This window comes from Empidonax traillii, unplaced genomic scaffold (assembly GCF_003031625.1).
Source record: "Empidonax traillii isolate 1590-97213 ecotype Southwest subspecies unplaced genomic scaffold, ASM303162v1 scaffold1800:size59985, whole genome shotgun sequence".
Taxonomy (NCBI): domain Eukaryota; kingdom Metazoa; phylum Chordata; class Aves; order Passeriformes; family Tyrannidae; genus Empidonax; species Empidonax traillii.
Window position 1 is genome coordinate 30,082 of NW_020956993.1, and position 19,468 is coordinate 49,549.

Genomic DNA, 19,468 nt, shown 5'->3' on the forward strand with positions numbered 1-19,468 from the left:
GGCCCCGGCCCCGGGCCGCGGGAACGGGCTCCGGCTCCGCGCCCGCCGCCGCCCCGCTCCCCGGGGCGGCTCCGGCGGCACCGCCTCCCCCGCTCGCCGCGCTCCGCCGCCGGCCCTGGCACCTCCCCCGGCCCGCCCCGGCCCGCCCCGGCCCCGCCGAGGGCAGCGGCTCGGCCCCCCCGGCCGTGCGGGAGCGAGGGGGACCCCCGCGGGCTGGGGATGGCACCCCCGTCCAGGAGCGATGGACCCGCACTCCCCTGGAGGGCTCCGGCTGCCCCCACAGGGTGCCGCGTCCGGGGTGGTGACACGCACGTGGCCCCACCGGATCTCCTGCGCACGGGGGGCTCTCTGGTCTCCCACTGCCTGCGGGACCCCGCGCACGAACTCACACAGTTCACCCCATGGTCACATCGCTCCATCCCCTCCGGGCCTCCGCTCCGCGTTTAACACTCTTCCCCATGAAGTTCCCTGTTGGCTTCGCTGCTTTTCACACCAAGTTCAATATTTTTCTTCCCACTCTCCCCCCCCTCCCACGTCCCCGCTGCCTCTTGCCTGCCCCCAGCCCTCTGGTCCCCCCGGGCTCGGCTTCTGCGAGGCCACGGCTCACTGCAGCGCCAAATCAAAAGGGATCAAAAGCCGGCAATGAAGTGTGCGGGACCCCGTGCCAGGGAGCAGAGGGAGAGGGTCATGGAAGGACGACAAGATGATGCTGGAAATGCGGTTTCTCTCCAGCACCAATCGTTCCTGGAGGGGAAAAGAAATTTACTCCTCTCTCCAAATAAATACAGCTCGCCGTGGCGGTGGGCGTTGGGAAGTGGGGATTCTCCTCAGCTCACACTCCAGGCTGTTCCCACACGAGCTCTTGGCTGGCACCACAAGCAGCTTGGTGCCTGCAGAGCTCGCTGCCTCCAGGCAGGCAGGGACAAGGACTGTGACCCTCCCTCCCTGACCCTGGGGGTCAGCAGTAGGACCTCAGAGCCCTGGAGCCCGGTGTCATCCCAGCAATAAAGAAAGACCATTGGGTGTTCCTCATTTTTCCGTCCTTGTGAGTTTTATTTTCCCTTTTTTCCACTGAGCAGAATTTTCCCTGCAGGAATCCCCCTCCCGTGCTCAGGGCTGCAGGATACCAGTCCCAGATCCTGCAGCTGAAGCTGGAAGAGCAACAGGAAACCACTTGCATCCAGTATCCGCTCCGAGATCCTGCGAGCATCGGCACAGCATGGAACCCTCCCAAACCCCCGGACGGTGAGAGGTGCCTCCTGCTCTCAGCAAGAGTGGGCTTCCCTCCTTCTCCAGAATTTCAATCTCCATTAAAATTCCCTGCAAGAACAGTGAGAACCTTGTCCAAACTAGGACGTGTGGAATACCTGGCCCCAGCCTCTCTTCGAGGAGAGGAGCTCAAGCAACACTTCCCACATGCTTCGAGCCTGATGGAGTTTGGGCTCTTTCAACTGCTTCCAAGCCCCTGTCTGTGCTTTCCCAGCCCCGACCCCTCCTGATGCCTCTGGCCCAGGAGACAAAGCCTCCCGTTTGAAACCCCATCACCACAGACGTGCCGGTGCCAGATGCCAAATCCCCGTGTCCCTCGCTCCCTCTCAAAGGTAAAAAGCCTCCTTAAGTACTGCGGGCCCAGGGAAAGACAACAAGCATGAGACTCTCTTAATTCCTTTCACTGGGATCCAATAAAAACCTTGGCAGTGGCCGTCCTTCCTGCCGGAAAGCCGATATCCCAGAAATAAACACACTTTCCACTTTGAAGGGCTGCGGCGGGATCCGCCTGGGCCCGGATCCGAACTGCTCCCGCCACCCCGCACTCCCACCTGCCCACAGCCCCCGGCTGCAGCGGGGAACTGACCCACAGCTCCTGATCTCTGCTGCTCCACCACCAGCACCTCCCCGAGGATGAGGATGGCCATGGGTGGCCGGTGCATCCCGGGTCACCTCGGGGGAGTGCTGGGAATCCTGGGGCCATGCCTTGCTCCAGAGGGGACGGCGCCTGCGCCACCGGCCGCTGGAAGTCATGAGGGAGGAGGAGTCCCCCCTTCTGCTGGATGTGTCCCTCCAAGGCAAATATTGACAGTGACAGTGCTGAGCGCTGCTGCTGCCCCAGCCCCGCCGGGGGCTCTGAGGGATGGAAATAAAGCCGGGGCCGTGGGGGCCGAGGCTCTGCGCGGTTCATTAAGAGCCGGGGAGCCTTTCATCTCCAGCCCGCTGGCTCCACTCCAGTGACCAGCAGTTCCCATCTGCGGGGTGACCTCCGTGGAGGGAGTGGGTGGTCTCTGCCCGCTCCCCTGGACAGGTGTCTGGCCTCACTGACCCCGCAGCTCCACACCCTCCTGCCTCGGGCTCCAGGTGGGCTCCCTGAGGAGGTGCCCGTGGGCTGCTCCGGCTCTGGGGAGGCTCGGACACGTGGGGAGCACGGCACAGCTCTCAGCCATGAGGAAAACATCACTTGGAAGCTCCACGGGTGAGAGAAGCGGCTGCAGAGGAAGGAGCAGACGCTCTCGCTGCTGTCCCTCCTCTCCAGTGCCTTGTCCAGCCCAGCACCGGCTGTTCCAGCCCAGCACCCAGCCTGCTCCCCACAGGAGCACGGGCCAGGCCAGCCTGGGTGCAGGGGAGAGGTGTCCCGTGGCAGAGAGAGCCCCAGGGCCAGCGAGAGGCCCTGCTGTGCCACAGCCTCATCAGGAGGCCACCAGCAGAGCTGAACGTTTCAGCAGGCAATGAGCAGGTTGAGCAGCAACCCAGAAGACCACACAGTTTCCTGAGCCAGTCTGCTCCTAAAATACCACAGTGATGAGCCAGAGTTCCACAGCAAGGACATCAGGACAAGGCTTGTTGTGCCCCACAGCCACCCTAGTGCTCTCACCTCCCAGTTTAAACCATTCACCGCTTCTTTAAGCTTGGCTAAAGCCCAGTCCCAGCTCGGGAAATGAGATACACAAAATGCTTGGGAGAGGAAAAGCCAGAGGGGAGGTAAGCCACAACAGAAGAGAATTCCCAGTGTAAGCCACCCCTGCCCCGTGCCCAAATAAACGGTGGCTGTGCAGCCCCAGAGGCTTCTGCTGTGCAGAAATTTGCCAACACGAGGGTCCCGGTGAGGGCGCGGTGCTGAAATTCCGGGAGGAGAGAGGAGGAGGAAGAGGAAGGGCCTCGCTCCGGCCATCAGGTGGGAACAAGGTGGTTTTGGGACTCGCTGTTGACCTGTCCCGGCCCCGTGACAGCACCGCCACCCAGAGGCTGCTCCGAGGAAGCTCGCGACATCGCCCGGCTCGGGTTTGACCCTTCAGATCAAAAATCACTTTGCTTTCTTTGCCAGCTCTGTCTCAGCTGCCTTTCAACCACCCTCCTCCCAGCTCCAACAGCAGCTCCAGGCTGGGGAAGCAGCTCCAAGACCGGCTCAGGCCATTTATTCACCACGCTGGAACATAAAAATAACATCTTTAATAGCTCTGGAGTTGGCACAGATGGTATTAAAACTCATCACTTTTTATTACTAGACTATGAAACCACACACGGTGCAGCGCAGGGAGACCCCACGCTGCTTCTAAACCACAGAGCTACAACAGGTTGGTGTTGGAGGTGACTCTTCATTTACATTCAGCGTTTATAGAGTGAAACCAACAGCGAGATTGAACCACACGCACACAGAGCAAAGCCTGGGGAGGATGTTTCTGCTGGCAGCCGAGGCCTCCTCCTCTTAGCAGCCACAAAAGCCCAAAAATTAGCTGAAAAACGGGTTGTGAGACTGGCCAAACAGCACAGGGCAACGGGAGCTTCTGCTCACACCTGAAGGGAAGTCACTGCAGTGACAGTCCCATTTCCCTCTTCCAGGAGCAGGGAAGGCTGGACCAGCACTTAGGATGTTAAGACACGGCTCTCTCAGTGGCCAAAGAATTTTTTTTCAGGAACCCAGAATGCAGTGGGACAATAACACTGCCCTTTCTGAAGTACTTCTCCCAAGAGAGCCTCCCTCCTGCCCTGAGCCAAGCATGTTATCCTCTCACAGGTGTGGAGGGGTGGGACTCACCCTGGAAAGCAACAGCAAGCTGGTGGCAGAGCAGGGACATGGCAGAAGTCCCTTTCTGACCAAAAAAATAGCATCAAAACTACTAGGCAGGATGAAAATAATTCCCAGCAACAGAGGAGGGGAAAGGAAGGGAAGGGGGAAAAGCATTCCAGATCTGGGCAGACGTGGAGCCATGAAAAAAGTGAGTGTCAGCCTGAAAATGACAGAATTGAGCCCAAAAGACACTCCCACACTCATGACGTGCAGCCAAAACATCACACCACGAACTCACGGTGGCAGCTGAGCTCCTCACAGCCCCCTGTGCCTGCCACTCCCCTGTTTCCACAGCCATGGTCTCTCCAGTGTCACAGCATGGCCCTTTCCCAGCGCCCCCATAACCATCCCACCTGCAAAACTCGTAGCTGGGGAAACACTTATGGGTTTCTGGCAAGATCACAACCTGTTTAATGAAAGAATTTAGTCCTCAATGAAAACAATCACCGGCACTGCTGCAGGTCACACCCACCTCGCTCAGCAGCAACTCCAGCCTGACAAACGCTTGTTTGTCCAACCCAGTTACCCCAAAGTCTCTGTCCTGGATGACCCTGAGGAGCCAGGACACCACAGCCACTTGCAGCCACCGATTTCCTTATCACTTGTTGGTTACAAAGATTTCCAGTTTCTAGGGGTACTCTACAATCACGATGGTTATGAGGCATTTCTGGCCTCTGCTCCGAGGAATTCCCCCTCACCACCAGGATCAGGTGCCGACATGGAGGGAGGTAAAATGCATAGTGAGGTCTCCCAGCAGCGAGGTCTCTCCTCTGGAGGGGTTTTGTTTTCCACCTACTGCCCCTGCACTGTCACAGCCTCCGTCTGGCCTTTGCTTCCAGCGGGGGCCTTGCCCCCGGCGGCTTTGTTGGAATAATCCCGCTCTCCAAAGATGGTGCTCCCAATCCTGACGTTTGTGGATCCAACCTCTATCTGGAAGAGACAAGAGAGGAGGAGGTCAGGGCAGGGGTGCCACCACCCCTGTGACCAGCAGGGCTGTTTTTCACGGACCAGCACTGTCGGGATCTCCGTGCAAGAGGCCGGTTTGGGTGGAATTTGGGGTGCAGGTCTGCCTGCTCCCCTCGGGAAGGGCGGCAGGAGGAACACACTCACTGCATGCTGGAAGTCCGTGGACATGCCCATGCTCAGCTCCACCTTCTCCACGGGGAGATTCAGCTTCTCACACACCTCCTGCCGCAGGGACAGCAGCATCTGGAGCGAGGGGGAGAAATGCTCTGCAGAAAGGAGCCTCACACCTGCACTGACGCTGCTGCTGAGGGCTCTGCACTGCTCTGAGCGGGGTGTTTCCACAGTCTTACAGCCTGACTCCTACTGGTTTCACTGGGACAGACAAACTGGAACGGGAGACCAGCCCATAGTGACGTTTTCTCCTAGAAAACCTTACCTGGAAGTCAGGATTTGGGCCCTTGCTGAGGTCGTGCCCGATGCTGCCGATCGTCATCAGCCCCACAAATTCCAGGCTGGGGCACTTGTTGATCACGTGCTCCACGGCAGCCGTGGTGTCTGCAGGGGGAAGGCCGTGCTTACCTGGGAAAAAACAGGGAGATCTGTGCCCAGCTCTGCCAGGGAAACGCTCTGAGAGCACGGACCAGCCCATCCTGTTCAGAGGAGCTGAACAGGAGCTGCACATCGTCAGAAAGGGCCACTTACTGTCCTCCCCACTCGTGTTAACTTGCACCATGACCTTCAGCTTCTGGGATGTCCCTTTTTTCTGCCACGAGCTGTTGACTTTGTCTGCCAGTTTCACAGAATCCACTGTTTCCAACATGAACAGGTTTGGGACAGCTGGGGAGAAAACACAGGCTGAGGGAATTCTGCTGGCACGAGACGGGGGAGAAACTTTTCCCAATATCCAGCCTAAACCTCCCCTGACACATCTGAACACTGGGAGACTGTTGCCCACACAGAATCAATCAGGATTTACCAATCAGCTTGTTGACATTGTTTTTCTGCAGGTGGCCAATAAAATGCCACTTGATGTCTGGACAAGACGCCAGGATCTGAAAGTAGAGAGAACAGTGAGGTTGGAACGACAATTCCCTCTTCCCCCACGCAGCACTTTGGGCTTAGTTTGCCCACAGACAAACCCCAGACACCCAATTTCTTCATTTGTTGACTCAACTTGTGGTTGTGCTGAGGTTACTGCACAGTCTGGAGAGGGAAGGGGCTGTGGCTGCAGAGAATGCTGTCCATGGGAATAAGGAAGGCAAAGCTCTTCTGCAAAGCTCTTTTGCAACAGTCATAAAATTATATTTTCCCCAAACAGAGTGCTAACATCCTTTTTAAACAAGGACTGTGCCTCTCCTACAGAAAGCACAAAAGGCACAGCACTGCTCAGACAAATCATGACTAAGGCACACGTATTCCCAGACTCCTCTGGAGCCAGCAAGGCAGGAGGAGGAACAGGGCAGAGAGATAAGAATAACCCACCATTTATCTGCAAAGGCAAGGATCAAATTCCTCACAAAAACCAGAACTTTAGCCTGAACAGCTCTCAGGACACAGCTATACAAGGAAGAAAATATGAAGGGCACTGAGTACTTACTCTGGAGTCTGATGCCTTTTCCAGCAGCTCCTGAACCTGGGAGAATGCAGGAGAATCCCGTTAAACCCACAGCACATGTAAGATCAGCGTCTGTGGGGGGTGTGTGCCTGGGACCAACAGGAGCCCCAAAAACACGAGGCCAGGGGGTGATGCTGTCACCAGGCCTGGCCCCCCACCCGCAGAGCCACCCAGACTGGGCTGCCCTGAGACATTCATGGAAAGGGCTGTTAACACTTGGGATTCTGGGATTCTGTGCCCTCTCCCAGCCCCGTGGTGCCCCCCAGACTCACGTAGTTCTCGCCGAAGCTGCGCTGCCCGTGCCCGTACGCCTCCATCACCATCTCCGCCGGCTTCGTTTTGCTGACGGCCACGAGCCGCGGCTGCACGGCCGGGAGCCCCTGCGGGACCACCGGGGATCAGCGGGGGGCATCCCCCAGCCCTAGGAGGGGTTGGGGAGTGGGGAGGGGGGGGTTTGTCCTTATGTCTGTGGGGGGTGGATCAAGCAGGAGGGAGGCCTGTCGTGATAGTGGGGTGCTGTCTTCTTTGCAGGGGGGCTCAGGTGCCCCTCTCCGTGGTGGGACCTGTCCCAGTGGCCCTGGGGAATGTCCCCGCGGTGACACAGGCCCTGTCGGCACACCGGGACCCCTCCCGGTGGCGGTCCGGCTCCGTCCCCATGGCGACGACCCGTGACCTGTCCCCACGGCGCGGGCCCGTCCCTACGGTGACGGAGGCCGTGCCGCCGCGGCAGCGGCCCCCCGCCGTGTCCCGCGGTTCCCCCCGTGTCCCCGGTGTCCCCTCACCTGCGGCCGCCGCGCCGCCGCCTGCTGCAGCTGCTCGGTGACGGCGCGGAGCGCCGGGCCCAGCCCGTCCCCGGCGGCCATGCCCGCTCTCCACATCCCCGCCCGCCCCGCGCCCACTTCCGCCACACCTCCGCCCCGCCCCCGCGCCTCGACCAATGGGAGCACCTTATCGGGTAACTCCGACCAATGGGAGCGCCCCACCGCGCAAGGCCGGCCAATGGGAGCGCCCCTTGGCGCCATGTTGGGAAGGTCGCGATCGCCATGGCGCCCCCCGGGCACGGGGCGGTCGGGGCTCCCCTCGCCCCACTTTCCACTCCTGGCCCTGCACAGCCATCTCAAGGATCATGGATCCAACTCCTGGCTCTGCACAGACACCCCAAGGATCGTGGATCCAAGTCCTGGCCCTGCACAGACACCCCAAGGATCATGGATCCAACTCCTGGCCCTGCACAGACACCTCAAGGATCGTGGATCCAACTCCTGGCCCTGCACAGACACCCCAAGGATCGTGGATCCACGTCCTGGCTCTGCACAGACACCCAGCAATCCCACCCTGTCCCTGAGAGCCTTGTCCAAATACTCCAAGCTCAGGCAGCCTTGGGGCCGTGACCACTCCCTGGGTTCCAGTGCCCAACCACCCTCTGCGTCCACCCCAAAAAATTGGGTTCTTCCCCCTGCACGAAGAGCTGACACCCCTGGGGGAGGGATTTCAATTATTTCGGGGAGGTGGGTGTTAAAAAGCCCCCCAAACAAGTGCAGGCGACAGGGCCCATCCTGCAGGCCTGGTTTAGGGTGGGTTGCGTTGGGGAGCACTTGGAGCACGGCCAGAGCCCCAGAGCAGCCGGGACAATGCCTGGCTTTACCCGCAGCAGCTCCCAGGGAAAGAATGGGAGCCTGCCAGCTGGAACACATTAACTCAAATATTTGTCTTAATGTGCAGAACTCCACTGTCCCTCCGCAGCTTCGCTGTTTACACAGCTGGGCAAAAACACCCAGAAGGTTCCTGCCCTTTGTCCGGTAAAACATGACAGGGATTTTCTGCGAACTTTACCGAGTCTGAGGCGTCTGCTGCTCCAGCCTTGTTCCGTTAGCAGAGCAGGGGCTGACAGACACTTGTGGGATTCCTTGGACACAGGCATCTCTGACTCTTCTTCCATTTTCCTCCTCCTGCTCCCTGGAGGGGGAGAACAAGCACAGACCCCCAGCATCCCCCTGCTCTCCACTCCTCCTCGACATTCCCTCTGGAAAATCTCCCCCCTGCAAATGCACCTACACATCGTGCTGAAGTTCCTCCACCAACCCTGATGTGAAAACTGAAGATATTAAAATCGAAGGCCATTTTATTGTCATAGCAAATACCAAAATAAAAAGGCTTTGAGTTCAGTACATAAGAAGATCAAAGAGCATTCCCATGCTCCCCGTAGCCATTCCCAGGTAGCAGCAGTGTCACGAACCTCTGTTTCCTTTGTTAGAGAGTGGGTTTAAAATTCAGATCTTCGCCTCAAGATCAGGGAAACAGGGCAAAATGCCCCTTTAAAGAGACAGAGGGAATCAAGGCTTACATGGACAGACAGATCCACTCTGGAAAATTCAGGACATTTTACAGAGTGAAGAAACCTGAATGAAGATGCAACAACAGATTGTGGCTTGTCCAGACTGATACACTCAACTTTGCTTTTGATTTTTTACTCTTAGTACAATTTAACTAAATTACATTAATACTTTAGCAGTCATGGTTTTAATTAAAAAAAAAAATCATTAAGAGCTCTTTATCCCAAACTATTGTCTTGCTGTGAAGTCATACATTAAAAAATGACTTTATAATACCACTTTGGCTTAGCTGGGTCCTTTCATTAGTGAAAAATACTTGTGTAGAAGGAGGTCTTAGCTGCTCATGGAAACCTCAAGCATGAACATAGAACAATCCCAAACAAATATCCTCAAGGCTGCTGCAGGTTCATACACTGAGGGGTGAGCCCAGGGGTCGTGGGGAGCAGGAATTTGGGGCCCGAGCCTGAGAACGCGACAGGCTGGTCCCTGACGAGCACTGGCATCATCCCAGATGAGGATATTTGGCCTCAAATCATACCAGCAATTAACCACCAGGCTGTGCTGCCAAGTGCAGATGGATTAGGGAGAGAAGAGAAAATGTTCTCTCTAGGCCTGAACTTCAGATTTTGCACGTGGAAAACAAAACCCTGTTCCCTCCTCGCATGTGGGACGTGAGGAATTCCTCAGCTCTCTGACGTGGAAGGTGCATTCTAGCACTGTTCTGACAGAAAGGGGGGAATTCGACTTTGGGCACTTCAGACAAGAGCTGCTTCTCTCTGCCCTGGGACCTTTCAGGATGATGGTTTGTGCCCTCAGCTACTATGAAATCTTCCTTCCACAAGGTCTATTCCGACCCACAGGAGCTCAGTTCTGCTCATCTCAGCTCGCCTGAATGCCCTTGTTCCAGTCAGACTCCATAAACACAGAGATCCAGTCGCTCTTGCAGAGCAGATAATGAGCTGTTAATGACCCTCTGGTCACTCCAGCAGCTCCTCCCCAGCAAGGCTTTTTGCAAAGTCAGGGTCCCTGAGACAAAGATTCCTTCCTCCCTAGTTTTTCTGGCTATGACTGCGACAATTTCCAGGCCTGCAGCCTGGTTTCACTGAAAAGCACGTCGAGCTCTCCCCTCTCCCCTCCAGGACGTTGCCCTTGTGCCCACACCCTCACCCAGCAGCCCAACTGCTACAAAAAAACCAAGACAAATGGAAAACAAAGCAGTGTTGGGATGCAGAAAACGAGGACTTGGGGTCACTGCCTGCGTGACATCTCATCTAAGGCTTCGATCCCCCCTCTTAAAAACCTGCAGGATTCCAGCTGAGCTCGTGTCCCTCATGGTGCATGTGGGCTCAGCAGAACCTGCCACTGCCCAGGCCTCGAGCAGCCACGTGTAGTGTACAGAATCTAGCACCTTGTTGGGAAAGGGGGTTGAAACAGAGTACTTGGAATTTCCAATGAGAAAAAAAACAAAACAAAACAAAACAAGCTGTAGCAGCGATTCCCCTCCCTCCAAACCCTCAGCATTTCTTTACCTCCCACTGCTACGAACCACTTCAAATTAAGTTCCCATCCAGCTGACTGCCCAGGCAGCCTCTCCAGACTCTTGGGTCTGTGTGGGACAAAGAGCAGGGGAGGTGCAGCTACAGGACACACCTGGAGCTGGCTGCTTAGAAGTTACCAAAAAACCCACCCCATAATTACCAAAGTCCTTGTGTCTAATTGTCATACAAAAGATTGAAAGGATTAAGTCTGATTCATCTCTTTCAGCACGGGAAAGGGGCAAAACAAAAAGGAGCTTCCCAGTTCATGGTTTTTTTTTTTTGATATAAAACGGATAGAAATCTTTCTTCTCAGTTGACACCATGAAGCAGTTTTGTGTCCTCGCTGGTTCCTGCCCCATCCTCCTCTTGGATTCCTTCTGCCAGTCCCTCTGCAGATTTGGTCTGGCTCCCTGCAGAGTCCATGAACATATTGGGGATATCTTTGCCAAAATAGATCTTGCTGTTGGCTGCGATCGCCTTGTACTTCATCAGCTGCAAGTACTCGGGAGTCAACTTGAGCTGCACGAGAGAAAACGGGTCACAACAGCCCGGATTCGGGCAAAAGCAAACTCCTGCCAGGAGCACACGAGGCACCTCCTTTACACAGCCCTGGCAGGAGTGCCCAGCCCCTCCACAGGGAACACAGAGCGCCCTGGGAAGGCTCTCTGTCAGCTCCAAATCCCAGGGACTGAATGGCAAATGGAGAAGTGAAGTGATGGGAGCAGCTGGGGAGATGTTCAATCCGGATGGGATGGAGATGCCCGAGAGCTCATCCCTCACTGCAGCCCCTGCAATGTGAGCTGCTGGGAAGGGAAATACCCCTGGCTGTTTTCCAGGGACTGTGTTTGGGTGAGCAGAGCTCTTTTTTTTCAGGATAATGACATTATAACACAGAGGATGGAGCAACTGGGGCAAAACTTGTGCACAGACACCCCAGCCCTCTGTCCTCCTTGCTGACCCTCACAGAGCAGAAATGCTTCCTGCTGGCACATCCTGGGAACTTGCTGTAGGCAGGAACACACCTGGCAGTTGCATCCATGTAATTTTTCTGTTTCCAGGTTGGGTTTTTTGTTTTGTTTTTCTCTTTCTTTTGCAGTAGCTCTGCCAGGGTGTCTGAGATCAGCTCCATTTGTTCTTTCCCTGAACTGTGATTTACTCTACCCCTGCCTGTAACCCCGGAGCTCTCCCTGCTCCAACTGCCTGCCAGCTTGAGACTGGAATAATCCACATTTCTCATCACAACTGAAACTGATATTCCATCTACAGAGAGAGCCAGGCCCCCTCAGCATCTGGCAGAGCACAGATTTCACACATCCTGACATATTCATCTGTCCAGAGAAGAAAATGAACTTGCAAGTAAGGACCTAAAATGCTTCAGTCAGAGGGAAACTTCGCTGAGAGGAGATGGCTTTGTTTTTTGACTTGGACAATGCTCAGTGACTGCTCCAAGGCACCAGGGAGGAAACCACACCAACCTACCTTGTTGGCCTCGGCCACTTTCATAGCGGTGTAGCACTCAGCGTCAGCCCTCGCCTTCTCCCGGGCAAGAAAGGCAGCATCTGGAAGCAAACACAGGCTCTGAGTCAGATTTTTTTTATTTCCAGCCACGTTAGCGCCGTTTGCAGCTGGAAACCTTTGAGACAAAGTGGCCAGTGCCACATTTAAACTGCAGGGGATACAAGGGGAAGAGGCAAACAAAATGGGAGCTCAGCTCCCAGCTAAATGGCTGCAGGACGAGAGCATGAAGTGAGTAAATTGCATCTCAACTGCAGAGCTCAAAGCATTTCACAGACAGCAGGCTTTGATTATCCCCATCACGTGGGCCGAGCTCGCTCTTTCTTCTCGAGCCAGGACTGACTCTCGTGCTGAAATGCAGCAACTGTTCCCCTGCAGACGTGGGATTTACCCACAGCCCTCGCCCAGGACTCCAGGAACAGCCTGGAACAGCCCAGCAGACTCTCTGCAGATGAGGTCTGTGCCTGTGGATGCAATTCCCAGATGGGATTTGGTCTGGGATGCGGAGATGAAGGTTCTGGCACGCAGAGCAGGGGATTTTAACCTTTACAGGCTCTGCCCCTCAGACAGATTGCTGCAGAGCTTTCCTCTGCTGTATCAACAGCTGCTCAAAGGCTCTGATCCTGTGGGATACTGAAATTCCTGACTCCTAGCAGAGGCATTTAAGGAAAGGAACACTTCCCCTTTCTGTGCTGCACTCCTTTTTCCCTTCTGACTTCACACCTACCCATGATAATGATGACCAGGCCACCACATCCAGTCTAAGGTTAGTGTAATCCTGCTCATCTCTTGACATCCCTCCTAGGACATGGAGCCACACGATTGCAACAGGCCAGTCTGGATCTGGGAGCTGCACAGCTGGATAAACCATTTTTTTAACCTCCCCTAGTAGGGAGAGCTGCTCCACTTAAAAAATCATGTAAACAGCTGGGATGGTTTGGCTCACAACTTCCTCCCTTTTGGCCAAAAGGAGTCGTCTGTCCCAGTCAGAGACACCAGGAAGAATGAGGGAGGCAGGAATCCTCTGCCAGCACAGCCCTGAACTGAGGGGCTGACACCTGCTCAGAAACTCCACCCCTGTGAATGTCAGCCTGGACTGAAGAACAGAGTCAATACAGACTTCAAGAACTCCTTGGTAAACTGCTTCAGGATTTACTTCCTGGAAAGCTCACCCCCCCCCACTCACCTTCAATCTCCGAAATTCGCTTCTCCGTTTCCTTTTCCATCACTTTCTGTCCGTAAGTTATTTCAGCAACTTGTGCAATCTTTTCTGCCTCTGAAATGAAAACGGGGACACACCCATGCTGTCAGCACACCCTCTTCCTAATGTCAGAAGCAGCCTCACCCGGGAAAGTCCTCACTCATCACCAACTTCAGGTGAAAATAAACGCTGGGAAGAATTTCCAGCCCTCAGAAGCCAAGGCTGGAACCCACGTGCGAAGCCCTGAGTTTCTCTGGGAGAGTTTCGGGTCAGAGATGACCCCAAACTGAGCCAGGTGAATTCCTCCCTGGAGTCTGGGGTCTCTTTGCTGCCTGCCCCCACACCCACCACCCTGTCCAGCAACACAGACCGATTAGGGCTTTCTTCCTCTCTGTCTCTGCCTCCTTCTCCACCACCTTCTGCTTCTGCGCCGCGATCAGCAGCTTTGTCTTCTCGCTCTCCCTGGTGAGCAGGAGAAACCAGTTAAAAACATGAGTTCACTGGTGTGGGGATTCCCCCCACAGCCCCAGCTGGCTCCCCCCTCCTTCCAGCATGTTTTCATGTCCACCACTAAACCACGTCCCCAAGTGCTGCACCCACACGTGTTTTGAGCCCTTCCAGGGGTGCATTTTCCAGGCTAAATCCTTCTCTATCTTACTGGGTTTACTCACATTATTGAGCTTGAAAAGTGTGATCATAAATAAAGCGCCCTGCTCCTGCTCACAGTCAGGGAACAGACCCTGGAATTGAGAACAAGCCTCTCAACACGTCCTGCTGTATTTATGGCAGCAGAACACAGGCTGATTCAGGACTCTCCTACCGTGGCCATACCACACAGGGCTCACCACAATCCCAAAAGGTCACAAGAAATGCTAGGGAAGCAGAATGGACGAGAGGGGGTCTTATCATGGCCTACACAGGCTGTTGGCAGCGTGCTGAGGGAACACAGGCATGCCTGAATGACCCAGGGCAGGAGGAGGCAGCTGGCTCAGGGCATTGAAAAGGGATCAGCACGTCAAGTGCTATTAAAGAAAGTTATTTCAAAGCTTTGCAAATCTTTAGCCTGTTGAATCAACAGTTTCTCCATCCCAGTCAAACAAGAGGATTAGTGGTGAAATCCATCCACCTGCCCCTCACCCACCACACGGGGCCAGTGCCAGCGCCAGCGGGGAAGGAGCCCTAGGGGAAAATCATTCCTGTGCTCAAGGGTTCCAACTGGAGAAACCCCTCCTGCCCCAGCAGGGACCTGCCAGCCCCTGCAGTGCTCAGTGCTGCACCTCTGCAGCCCCTTCCCGAGGGTGACAAAGGCTGAGGGCAGCGTTAATGTGCCCGACTGGCCTCCCTGGGGAACACAAAGGTGCAGGGTCCGAGGCACTTACATGAGCTCGTAATTCCTCCGGATCGTTTCAGGGATGTTTGGCTTTGTAACTCGAACTGCCTGCGGAGAGAGACCGAGGAACACTCGGGCAAGCAGCCAGCAACCCAAAGCTGAGCAGCCCCCGGGGCTCTGGGGGACGGGGGGGGACACTGCGGGCGTGCTCTGCCACACAGAGCTGCACAAAGCGTCACCAGGCCCAAAACCCACACAGAAACAGGACTGGAGGATCTCCTGACGTGACAGGGGGTGGTAAAACCCGGGCCAACCAGATCTGTGTTGTAAAGCACTTTTTAAAAAAAAAGTTTCAGTTTCCTGTTTCCTTTTAGCCCTTATCCCTCCTCAGGAGCTGCACCCTCGATAACCCAGTCAAATCCTGATTACCTGTATAATTAATCCAGGGGCCATCGTGGTTAGGTCTTGCTGCAAGGCCAGTTTTAGGTTTTCATCAATCTGATCTGATGGAGGGGAAAAAAAAAAAAAAAAAGCTAATGAAACACCCCCAAGGCAGTTTGCTGTCAGCACCCAGAGTGAGCTGGGATGGCTCACGTTCCTTATTCCTGGAAACTACAAATGTAAGTTGGATGTAGAAGTGCTGGGCTGAGCCTGAGGCAGGTTCTCCAGCAGCCTCAATCAGCACCAGCACTTGGGACAGACCACAGGAACATGGCAGGCACGAGAGGAAACTCTCCAGTTCCCATAACCTGCAGTCTCCCTGAGCCAGAAGTGGCATCTTTGCGATAAAGAATCTGTGCTCTAACCCCTTCCCCCACTGATCTTCCACACTGGATCCTGGAGTAACGTGGTCCAGCTAAATCCTGACTGATTCCAGCCTGCACCTGTGCCAGCATGACACAACAAGGCAAATGGAAAGGCAGGAGAGGGAAGTGGCTGCATCAGTTACTTTAACAGGCTGCAAAAATCATCACTAATGTCTCTTTGGCTCAAGGAGCCCCAGAACTCCAGCAGAGCTGAGGATTTCAAAAGGAAACACAACCCAAAACCCTGCTCTGATGAAAGCTCCGAGGAGGGCAGAGCTTCCAGTTGGGGCCTGCTGGGAAGTGCAAAGGGAAGAAGTCTGTAACAGCCTTGAGAAGGGATCACATCACACTCCTGGATTGTTTGCTTTGGTCCCAGTTTCCTATCTGGAGCTCAGGCTCCTAATGAAGTCCAGCCAGGAGTTTTGGAAGCAGCTGTTATCGGTTCCCTGCACCTGCTGGCAGCTGTGGGGGCAGAGGATGACGAGAGGCCGCCCGAGGGGGGCTGTGCCCCAGTGCAGAGCCCCGAGCCAGACCCAGCCAGCCCAGCCCAAGAGCTAAAGGGGAGTTTGTACAAGTTCCTCCTGTGCAGACCGGGTGCTTTCAGCCCATTTCAGGCAGTTGTCGTCAGCAGCTGCCGACATCTGGAGCCTCCACGGGCCAGGAACCCGCCCAGCAGGAACTGGGGGGATCCCAGCCCCAGGTCTGCAGCTCGTGCAGGAAGTGGGAAGCCAGACTCCTTGGAAAGCCCAGCCCTGCAAACACCCCGTGCTCTCTCAGGCACAGATCCCGTTCCCTTGGGCTCCCAAAGCGTTCCCAGCAGCTCAGTGCCCGCAGGCAGCACTGCCAGTGCTGAAAGGCTGGGAGGATTTCCTGTCAGTCCAGAGCCAGAAACAAAACACTCAGCACTGGCAGCCACTGGACTCGTTCTAGCGAGAAACCACAGCTTTTCCTCAGCCTCTCCTGCCATGTGTCTCCTGATTTCCCGCTGGGAAGGTCAGCAGGCCCCTGCCAACACTCCTGGTTTATGGGCATTGCAGCCACGGGCATGACCCAGAGCTCATCAAACCCTCGGGCCAGGGAGTGCTTGCTCAGACTTTCTGTAACAGCAGAGAGCCACAGACTGGCTTTTCCATCCGGATTAGCAAATCCTGTGACTGATTCAGCCCATCACAGCTGCTGCACACCCAGAGAACGCCACAGAATTCCCACTCCCTTCCCTGAAGCCCTGTGCTGCTGGCAGGGCTGGGGCTGGAGTTCATTGCCACAACACACTGAAGCGCTCAGCTCCCAAAGATAACAGGGATGGACGATGGCAGCTGCTCAACAACCCTGGTTCCACAGAGAGAACACACAGGGGCTTAAGGGATGAAAGCCCAGCACTTGGGGGTTCTGCACCAACAGCCCCTGGAAGAGCCCTCGGAACCAGCAATTCCCACTGGGAAAGGGCAGCTCACCAAACAGCTCGATGTACACCTCCTGCAGCGTGTGGACACTGCAGAACTGGTTCAGCTCGTGGTGGATCTTGTTGAAGATGAGAGCCTTGTCGTAGTCGGCCGTGTAGTTCTTGACAATGTCGTACACTGGGAGAGGAGGAGGGGGGGGAAGGAGGGGAGGGAGGCTGAGCACCCTCAGGGGAGACCCTGAGGGTCCCAGAGCGGGTGTGGAACAAGGGACACCCTCCCACACCCCCCCTCTGCTCAGGGCAGGGTTACTGCTGGCATTTTGGGACACCTTCACCAGTATCCACCCACTGCTCTTGTGAACAGAAGGGTCTGAACCACCCCCAGCCCTCCCTGTATGGCTGCGAAGCCCCCCTGTGTGACCCCTGCACACAGGGAACAGTGTCCAGCACATGCCATGGCACTTCCAGCACACCCCCAGCATGTAAAAAACCAAAGGATTTGGGAAAAAGGCCAACCCAAACCCAGCCACCACCTCCAGACCCCCTCTCAGTGCAGCACAACCCCCCCAGGACGTGTCAGGGGGCGCAGAACTCAGCACTCACCCGCGCTCTGGATGAGGAAATTCACCACCTCGATCCTGTCGAAATAAATCATCACTCCCCCGCTGCCAAGGGAGAGAAAGGAGGGAGGACACTTACTGGGGGGGCTCAGAGAGGGAGGAGAGATCCCCCCCAAGGGGGTGAGTGTGGGACACACCCCAGCCCTGCTCAGCACCCCAACACCCCCAGAACCCACCCCACACCCCCCAAGCAGCACCCCCAAATCCCCCAGCCCCCAGGGATGGTCCTGGGTGGGCTCATCCACCTTACAGAGCCTCCCAGTGCTCCCAGTTTGGTGGCTGGTGGTGGTGGTGGGGAGAAATCCATTCCCTTGGAGCCCTGGAGTAACCAGTGTGGGCACGGGGAGGGACCCAGAGTTTCCAGCCAGGGTGGCGGAAGAGCCGAACATCTCACCTGGTGCCACACGGGACATTTTTCACCTCGTCCGTCTGCAGCGTGGTCTGGAGGGAGGGGGGGATTGAAGGAAAAGAGGCTTAAAGGGAGGGATTTTCCCGGCGCAAATCCCGCTGCCCGCGGGGCTCCCCCGGGGGAGCCTCCCAAGACAGAACCGGACCCGCAGAGCTCGGCCCCTCGCTCGGGGCTCAGCGGGGCCGCCCCAAGAGCCGCCTCCCTCCCGGGACCGGGCCCCCAGAGCCGCCTCCCTCCCGGTACCGGACCCCGCCCGCCCCCCGGGGCTCCCCCGGGCCCAGCAGCACCTGCACTGACTTGTAGGACGTGATGAAGGGCAGCATCAGGTGGAAGCCGGGCCCGCTGGTGGAGGTCAGCAACGCGCCGCCGCTGCGGGAGGACGAGACAGAGAGAGGGAGAGAGGGAGAGAAGCGTGAGCTGCCCGGTTCTCCCGGAGCGGCGCGGGGCGGACCGGGGGGGGGAAAAATGGGGCAGCCGCCTCACCGGTAGTAGACGCCGATGTGCCCCTCGTCGATCTTGTGCACGGCCGAGAGCAGCGCGGCGGCCGCGACCCCGAGGGCGAGCGCGGCGATGGCGCCGAGCTGGGCCATGCCCGGCACCGGCACCGGCGGCGCGCCTGTGACGTCATCACCGCGCGACCGCCGGGGGCCGCCGCCGGTCCCGCCGCCGCCGCCGGGGGGCGATGGAGGAGCGGCGGAGCGAGAGCCGGAGGCCGCGGGTTCGAGACCCGCCCCTCGCCCCTCCAAAATTCCGCGCTCCCCAACACCCCCCCCCCCCCCCCCCCCCCCACCCCCCCCCCCCCCCACCCCCCCCCCCCCCCGCACCCCCGGGGTGAGCACCCCCCGACGGAGAGCAAAGAAGTAACTGCTGTTCAAACTAAATTCCCCCCCCCCCAATTGTTCAAATTCAGAACGTGTAGTTGTTCAAAAAATAAATACATTTAAAAAAAAAAAATAAATCGTTCTGGTTGTTCTCCAATAATAATAATAAAAAAACAAGTGTAAAAAACATCAGTAAAGGAGGAATAATTTGATCTCAGCACTTGGTGCATCTCCGGGGTTATGCAGCGGAGGGTTCAGCGCCTGCTCAGGGATAAGGGATGGAATACCAGCGGTATTTGTCAATCTGAATTTTAAGGCTCTTAAATAAGCTCTAAAGGGGCGCTGGGGATGAAAAACACCCCATAGCCGGTGTGTTTTTAAAGGTGTTTGCCCAGATTTAAGGCCTTGATAAAATGTATTAAAACTTTAAAGGTTTTAATGAATCTAGTATGTGTTTCATAAATCACGAGCCTCCACTCAGCCCCTCTCGGTTTAATAAGGGTAAACTAGGAAATTGCTGTGAGCTGGAGCAAAATACATCCATGGAATATTGAAAAGTAATAGATTTTTAAATGTGGGGTGTTCTGGCTCGCAGGAGAGGTTTTGCTTCATAACACCAGAGCTATATCACTCCCCTGAACGGGAAACCAGCTGCGGCCATGTGTTTAACAGCATCAAGATGTGAACCAGCACAAAGGTAAATATTATTTGTAATAATCCTTAAAAAAAAAAAAAAAGAAAAAAAATAAAGGCCAAAAAAAATCATTACTGCTGGACTCAGGGCCAGGAACATTCAGTTGTGTCTGTGCCTCAGGGCCTGGGGATTTTTTTTTTGTAGGAATAAGTGGTTTA

The 19,468-nt window shown here is 55.9% G+C and overlaps 2 protein-coding genes across 3 annotated transcripts; both read right to left on the reverse strand.

Annotated features, from left to right (window-relative positions):
* Positions 1 to 3,421: 3,421 nt before the first annotated feature.
* PLPBP (pyridoxal phosphate binding protein) lies at positions 3,422 to 7,524 on the reverse strand. Of its 2 annotated transcripts, none has more exons than XM_027908700.1 (8): positions 7,424 to 7,524; positions 6,914 to 7,021; positions 6,624 to 6,659; positions 6,003 to 6,078; positions 5,729 to 5,863; positions 5,463 to 5,605; positions 5,171 to 5,269; positions 3,422 to 4,990 (listed from the first exon to the last, which is right to left on the reverse strand). In XM_027908700.1, the coding sequence occupies exons 1-8, from the start codon at positions 7,517 to 7,519 to the stop codon at positions 4,853 to 4,855; spliced, it is 831 nt and encodes a 276-aa protein (XP_027764501.1). In that variant the 5' UTR covers positions 7,520 to 7,524; the 3' UTR covers positions 3,422 to 4,852. The 2 variants fall into 2 exon arrangements, with proteins under 2 accessions (XP_027764501.1, XP_027764500.1); XM_027908699.1 differs by having other exon boundaries at positions 3,422 to 4,986; positions 5,167 to 5,269.
* A 1,217-nt stretch (positions 7,525 to 8,741) lies between these two features.
* Positions 8,742 to 18,405, reverse strand: ERLIN2 (ER lipid raft associated 2). The gene is made up of 11 exons (XM_027908698.1): positions 18,279 to 18,405; positions 18,083 to 18,164; positions 17,781 to 17,827; positions 17,370 to 17,431; positions 16,819 to 16,944; positions 14,988 to 15,061; positions 14,608 to 14,666; positions 13,599 to 13,690; positions 13,214 to 13,303; positions 11,992 to 12,071; positions 8,742 to 11,031 (listed from the first exon to the last, which is right to left on the reverse strand). The coding sequence occupies exons 1-11, from the start codon at positions 18,383 to 18,385 to the stop codon at positions 10,822 to 10,824; spliced, it is 1,029 nt and encodes a 342-aa protein (XP_027764499.1). The 5' UTR covers positions 18,386 to 18,405; the 3' UTR covers positions 8,742 to 10,821.
* Between the last annotated feature and the right edge of the window lie 1,063 nt (positions 18,406 to 19,468).